At 40.1% G+C, this 7,500-nt stretch overlaps 1 protein-coding gene across 2 annotated transcripts in view; it reads left to right on the forward strand.

The window, feature by feature from the left end:
• Positions 1-7,500, forward strand: part of chd5 (chromodomain helicase DNA binding protein 5) — a 50,792-nt gene that overhangs the window by 18,034 nt on the left and 25,258 nt on the right. For both annotated transcript variants that reach the window (XM_060858484.1, XM_060858485.1), the window contains exons 4-8: positions 1,144-1,262; positions 2,485-2,726; positions 4,096-4,208; positions 4,303-4,429; positions 4,666-4,832. In XM_060858484.1, coding sequence (XP_060714467.1) covers positions 1,144-1,262; positions 2,485-2,726; positions 4,096-4,208; positions 4,303-4,429; positions 4,666-4,832 — 768 coding nt within the window. The remainder of the gene's footprint in view (positions 1-1,143; positions 1,263-2,484; positions 2,727-4,095; positions 4,209-4,302; positions 4,430-4,665; positions 4,833-7,500) is intronic.

Consider the following 7,500-nt stretch of genomic DNA (forward strand, 5'->3'; position numbering starts at 1 on the left):
CTGTAATACGTCATAAATATGAGTATTATTCAAATACAATGTAAATAATTAAAATGATTGAGAGTATTATTTATTGGCAAGTTCTGAAATATGAAAAATATAACATATAATATGTTTTTAACTAAGGGGGGCACGGTGGCTTAGTGGTTAGCACATTCGCCTCAAACCTACAGGGTTGGGGGTTCGATTCCCGCCTCCACCTTGTGTGTGTGGAGTTTGCATGTTCTCCCCGTGCCTCGGGGGTTTCCTCTGGGTACTCCGGTTTCCTCCCCGGTCCAAAGACATGCAGGTTGATTGGCATCTCTGGAAAATTGTCTGTAGTGTGTGATTGCGTGAGTGAATGAGTGTGTGTGTGTGTGCCCTGTGATGGGTTGGCACTCCGTCCAGGGTGTATCCTGCCTTGATGCCCGATGACACCTGAGATAGACACACGCTCACTTTGACCCGAGGTAGTTCGGATAAGCGGTAGAAAATGAATGAATGAATGTTTTTAATTATTGAAGGACTTTTATACATCAAGCGCTAACACTGGAGTTTCCTTCTGTGAATGTTAAATATTAAAGACAGCATTTTTATATAAAAATTGAGACCTTTCTTTGTTAACATGTAAACAATTTACACATAACTTTTATTTCCCAGAGGTTAAAAATATGGGATTTGTGCCTGTTTTTTTTGGTGGCAGTTAACATGAAGCTCAGATGAAAGTAAACACTCAGGGATTTAAGAATTTTTTTTTGTTTTGTTTTGTTTATTTAATTTTATTTTTTTGAAGTATTGCTACTTAAATTCTGTCTCACACCGAAAGTCATTCATTTGTTAATACTGATTGAAAATGTGAGATTTAAAAGTTGGTGGTAACGCAAGTGTACTGGAATAAAGGGTTATTTGAGTTAGCTTTTACTGTAGAATTAAAACAAAGGGTTATTTTTGACCTAACAAATCACTTCAACAAACATTTAACCCATTTAAACCAAATCCATTCAACACTCGCACCATTTCTTGTTCTTTCACCTCGCCTTCTTCAGAAAATGCGAAGCTAGAAGCAGATTGCGGATTGATTGATATGCTGTGGAATAACACATTCCCAATTCCTGTTCGTAGAAATTCCTAAGATCCTTTTTTTTTTCCTCTTTTGTCATCCAGGAACCCAAATCTTCGAGTCAGCTGATGGAGGAGTGGGGTCTCGAGGACGTCCAGTACGCCTTCTCTGAGGACGATTACAAAACCATCACCAACTACAAGGCCTTCAGCCAGTTCCTCAGGTTCTCCTCTAACACGAAGCCTCATTTCATCCTCACACAAGCTAGAAGTTCGCTTGAATTCCTGTTTTCTTAGGGACTTAATAAATTAGGGACTATATAATAAATTCCGGGGGGCACAGTGGCTTAGTGGTTAGCACGTTCGCCTCACACCTCCAGGGTCGGGGTTCGATTCCCGCCTCCACCTTGTGTGTGTGGAGTTTGCATGTTCTCCCCGTGCCTCGGGGGTTTCCTCCGGGTACTCCGGTTTCCTCCTCCGGTCCAAAGACATGCATGGTAGGTTGATTGGCATCTCTGGAAAATTGTCCGTAGTGTGTGATTGTGTGAGTGAATGAGAGTGTGTGTGTGTGTGTGTGCCCTGTGATGGGTTGGCACTCCGTCCAGGGTGTATCCTGCCTTGATGCCCGATGATGCCTGAGATAGGCACAGGCTCCCCGTGACCCGAGGTAGCTCGGATAAGCGGTAGAAGATGAATGAATGAATGAATGAATAATAAATTCCCTATTCAGCTTATTAACTGGTAGTAAAATCTCTGTGTCTTTGCAGCAGGAAATATGGACACCGTCTGTTAACTAGGTAGCAACCGGGGCCGGATAGTTCAGATCTTTTATTCAAACATTATAAAGATTGATATATGACTTAAAAAAAGACTCAATATAACCAAAATTTATTGAAATTGTACTTAGCATTGACTGGTAGCTGAAATTATTTGAGCTCCAGTCCAGTTGTGTTGTCTTTTAAACACCGCGCCAGTGGTGGATCAAGTGGTTAAGGCTCTGGGTTGTTGCTCAGAGGATCATGGTTCAAGCCCCTTCACTGCCAAGCTGCCACTGTTGGGCCCTTGAGCAAGGCCCTTAACCCTCTCTGCTCCAGTGGTGCTGTATCAAGACTCTGTGCTCTGACACCAAACCTCCAAAGTTGGGAGTTGTGAAGAAAGAATTTCTCTGTGCTGTAATGTATACTGTATGTGACAACCAAATCTATCGGTGTGTTTTGATTCCTGGATAATATGCAAAGATCCTTGATTGTTGACTTTTATCTGTATTTATACAAACCATAAAGTTTTTATCAAGCATTAAGGCCACATGGGGCCAAAAAAATATAGTTTCATCTTCTTTGGTTGTGTCAATGTTTAATGGGCAAGTAAATCCACACTCACTATTAAATATGTTATTTCCACTATTGAATTTGTTTCTATTTTTATTTTTTTTCACCTTATATTTAGGCCTCTCATTGCCAAGAAAAACCCCAAAATCCCAATGTCCAAGATGATGACGGTGTTAGGCGCTAAATGGCGTGAGTTCAGCGCCAACAACCCGTTTAAAGGCAGTTCGGCGACGGCCGTAGCAGCTGCAGTGGCGGCCGCGGTAGAAACTGTCAACATCACGCCTTCGATCTCCATCAGCAGCGTCCAGCAGCTCTCTCCAACAGGGCAGGTCAAAAAAGCCAAAACCAAAGAGGGCAAAGGTGAGGACGTGTGTCTTCCTATTAATAACGTGATTTTTATTTTATTTTATTGAAACCACAGGAGGGGGGCGCATTCGCCTCACGCCTCCAGGGTTGGGGGTTCGATTCCCGCCTCCACCTTGTGTGTGTGGAGTTTGCATGTTCTCCCCGTGCCTCGGGGGTTTCCTCCGGGTACTCCGGTTTCCTCCCCCGGTCCAAAGACATGCATGGTAGGTTGATTGGCATCTCTGGAAAATTGTCCGTAGTGTGTGTGAGTGAATGAAAGTGTGTGTGTGCCCTGCGATGGGTTGGCACTCTGTCCAGGGTGTATCCTGCCTTGATGCCCGATGACGCCTGAGATAGGCACAGGCTCCCCGTGACCTGAGGTAGTTCGGATAAGCGGTAGAAGATGAGTGAGTGAGTGAGAGAGAAACCACAAGCAGTGTCGAAGGTTTCTATTTTTGCGCTCGTTCTACACTGACAGAAATTTGTTACTTTGTTTGGAGGCTTTATGTTTTCTTAATCACATCATTTATTATTAATTTAGTGATAGAAAAACCGAGAGCTTGCTTATAGAATGACTGTGTACAGCTGCTATAATATAATGTGCGATAACAGGAAGTAGCTTGAGAATGTTCCACAAGATAAAAATAAAATAAACAGCTAAAATATTAGAAAATTGCAGTGGTTTAAAAAAAAAGTGAAATTCAGGATGGTATTTACAGTAATTCCGTACCACGTTGAGCCGCATTACACTGCTGTGTATCATTTTCTTATTACACCATATCGACAAGTATTTTATTTCTTAATTAATTAATTATATAATTATATAATAATAATTATAATTTCTTATATATAAGAATTTCTTATATCTTATAATTACAGAATTTCTTTAAATTTGGGGCAGCATGTGACTTTTCTCTTGGTTGAAACAAAAATATATATAAAATAAAGTATATTCTTTTTTTAACCATTTACTTTATAAAAATTGTGGATTACACAATGATTTTATTTAAATTTTTTGTTATTCAATTTCCATCATAAAATGTTTATTTTTTTATGTTCATTTATGACAGATGGCTTGATCTTGGAAAAAATATCTTGGAGTTTTCACTGAACAAATTTATTTTTTGATTAAAACACATAATACACTGTATGGCACCCATTTAATTTACACCTTAAAATCACAGAGGAAAGGAAAAAAAAATTAAAATAAAAAAAAAAAAAAAGAAAGCTTCAAGCTTATTACCAGGCATTTATGTATAATTGTGTTTTTAATATTAATAAGAGTTCTTTAAAGTGTTTCTAGAGCTGTGTATAACACTGCTGTGTAATGTGCCTGGATGCTTACGTGATGTATCGAACGCCTTTTTTTTTTACGCCGTCACAGGGCCGAGTGCAAGGAAGAAGAGCAAGCAGCCAAAGGACACGAAAAAGAAAGCAAAAGCCAAGAAGCCCAAATTGAAAGCAGGACAGAGCAGCAAGAGGAAAAAAGCGTCTTCGGTACGACTGGCCTTGTGAAAAAGAATCATTTTTCTGGCGTGTACGTCGTACTCTCACTGCTCTCCGTTCTTAAGACGCTTCTCTTTCTTGACAGAGCGAGGACGATTTCTTAGATGACTTCTCTGACTTTGATGACATCAGCATCCACAGTGCCTCCGTTCGCTCCGACGCCTCGGGGGTGCCCAAGAAGAAAACAAAGCGAGGACGCAAAAAGAGAAAAAGTAAAGAAAGGATTTTTTTTTTGCTTTAAGAAAGCCCAAAGTCAAAGAGAGATCAATTGAAGAATTTAGATGTAGAAAAGGATGTAGTTGATAAGGACGTGTACGTGACACGTGAAGTTGTTAAAGATTGCGTTCTTTCGCAGTATCGTTTCTATTTCTGCTTTTTTTTTTTCTTTCCACACACTGTCTGAATATTTGGGCTTATGTTGGTCGTATCTCTGTACTCTTGGGTGAAGGAGAGGACGGAGACGGCTACGAGACGGACCATCAGGACTACTGTGAGGTGTGTCAACAGGGCGGTGAGATCATTCTGTGTGACACCTGCCCCCGGGCCTATCACCTCGTGTGTCTCGAGCCTGAGCTGGAGAAAGCCCCTGAGGGCAGATGGAGCTGCCCTCACTGCGTAAGTTTCGTTCATCTACGTTTGTTGTACTATAGCACCATAACGTCGCTGTCAGGCAGAATCCTCGTATCTCCAAAACCGTTATTTTTCAGGAAATTAAAAAATCGCCGTACCTTATCTTCAGTGCACAGGGTTTAGTCCTGCGTTGCAGTGGATTGTCTTGCGCTAAATTCCTGTCCTCAGACGAGCACCAGAACTAGCGGGGGTCAAGATTTTTTTTTCTTTGAGCCCAGTGTTTTGAAGACATTTACCTCAGAAGACGTGTTGATTCGTTGCGACTCTTCTTGAGGAGAAATATGCCGTGAAGCTCTCCCACGGAGTGAGGAAGAGGTGGACAGTTGAAGTGTCCAATGGAGTTATGAGATTTGCGCTCAAGCTATTTTCAAGACTTTAGATTGGTTAATAACTTGTAAAAATAACAGACCCACGTGGGGACTGACCAATAGCATCGATATGTGAAAAAATATGAAATTGACCAAATTTGGACATACGAGGTTTCCGCCCGACAGTGAAGATATACAACTGTACTGCTACTGTACAAACCTGAAAACTGTTCACTAAAATATTTTAAAAATTAATGTGCAAAATGTGCACAGAAAAAAAGAGCTGCATCGAAATGTTTTACAGAGTTTTACTTCTATTTATAGTCTCTGCGCTTCCTTGCTCAATATTTCTGCAGCTCTTAGCGCCAACTACTTTGGTTGCTTCATGTCTTTCACTAAAAAATGGGCAACAGCTTTGACAGTATTTCAAATGTGAGATTATGTTAGAAAATGTTAGAAAAGAGGAAAAGGAACGGAGCGCCAAAGGAACGAGTCCTAACTCCAGGAAACAATTAGCATTTCACTGCGTCCAGTTCCATCGTACTGACGTCAGTGGTTTTTTGAATGGGTTCATTGCCTTAAAATAATTTCTGTTTTTAAGACAAGCTCAAGATATCTTTATGCTCTATTCCACTCTTATTTTAACTGATGTAGAAAGGACATTATTTACATTTACATTATTTCCTGTCCCGTGTCACCCAAATAACATTGAGGATGAGGTACACTTCTGAGTCTGGTTCCTCTCAAGGTTTCTTTCTCACATCAGCTCAGGGAGTTTTTCCTCACCACCGTCACCTCAGGCTTGATCGTTAGGGATAAATGTTAGAGATAAATAGTAACTTAAAGGTGGGGTCTCCGTTGTTTGAGAAATGCTTCTGAAAACTGAGTTGGGCCGACAAACAAAACAAACTTGCAGCCAATGAGCAGAAAGGGGCGTGTCTTGTCAATATGCGGCGGAGAGAGTGTTCAGTGCGCATGTGTGACATTAGCAGGAATCGGTTTTAACATTGACATGGAGGATAAAACAAAGAAAGAAAGCGAAGAAAGGCTTACGATAAGGTAAGAAGTAGGACGTGTTAATATAGGATCAGCTTTCCAGCGCTGGAGAGAACTGAAGGAGCAGGAAGTTGGTCACATATTCACAGATTGGAGTTTCCCGAGTCAATAACTCCTGAGCTAAACACTGTTACTACACAAATAACACCTCTTTTCTATCGTAGTAATGTAGAGACGCAGCTACAACCGTGTTTTGTGTAGTAACAGCGTTTAGCTCAGGAGTTATTGACTCAGGAAACTCCAATCTGTGAATATGTGACCAACTTTACTTAAGACGCCGAGGCGCTTTTTTCCTTCTCGATAGGTGAGTAACGTTGGTTTTGCTTTGTTACACAGAACTAATATATGCCTTTGTCCTTTACATGATTATGCTTGTGTGTCATTTTTGCTTGTTTGTTTATCTGCAATCGTATTGTTCTTCCCTTCAGCTATGATAAAGACACATTTCTTTCCATTAGTTGCCTGGGTTACGTATGTATGTGTGGGTGGAGCTATGAATACAGGGGTGGGACCCATTTGGGTTAGGGGCATGTTTGTTTTGGTGATTTCAAATGTCAACATTGGCTTTCAAACATCGGAGACCCCACCTTTAATTTTAAAATTGTATTTTTTCTAACCTCCTGTAAAACTGCTTTGAGACAATGTGAATTGCTACAAGTGCTAAACAAATAAATTTAATTAAAATTGAATTAAATTATTATCTGCAATAATTCAAAAGACACTGGAAAAACCTACTGTTTTTTTGTCAAAGGATATGGAGTCGTCCCTGCAACAGAATATGGTGGATGTTTCACATATCCAGATTGAAAAAAGTGTGTGTTTGTTGTTATGCTGACTTTTTCTATCATTTTTTGGACCCCAGTGTCAGTTTCCCAAAACAGGAAATTAGAGGGATTTCGGAGAAACAAATAAAAATGTTTGTTTCAACAGAACAATCTTAAATGAATAAACTTATTGGATAAATAAGTATTTAGCGAATTGCTAAAACATGTCATCACACATCATACTACAATTTTGTTGTAAAATATCCATTTTTATTCAGAAACATCAGAACAAGTCTCTGCTGTTATTGCGCCGGAGCTCTGGTTGTCACGTGCTATTTATTTTACTTCAGGTTTATTACGTTACGAATCTCTTTTAAAGTCAGTTCAGAATCTCGGGAGTTCAAACGGGAGCTCGTCAATACCACTTCCGTTGCATTTTGTACTTTGAATTGAATTAAACTCAACTGTATTTCCCCTCAAGGGGCAAATGAAATAGAAACGTAAAAGATATTCTCTGTAGCACGG

Source organism: Tachysurus vachellii, chromosome 22, assembly GCF_030014155.1.
Source record: "Tachysurus vachellii isolate PV-2020 chromosome 22, HZAU_Pvac_v1, whole genome shotgun sequence".
Classification (NCBI taxonomy): Eukaryota; Metazoa; Chordata; class Actinopteri; order Siluriformes; family Bagridae; genus Tachysurus; species Tachysurus vachellii.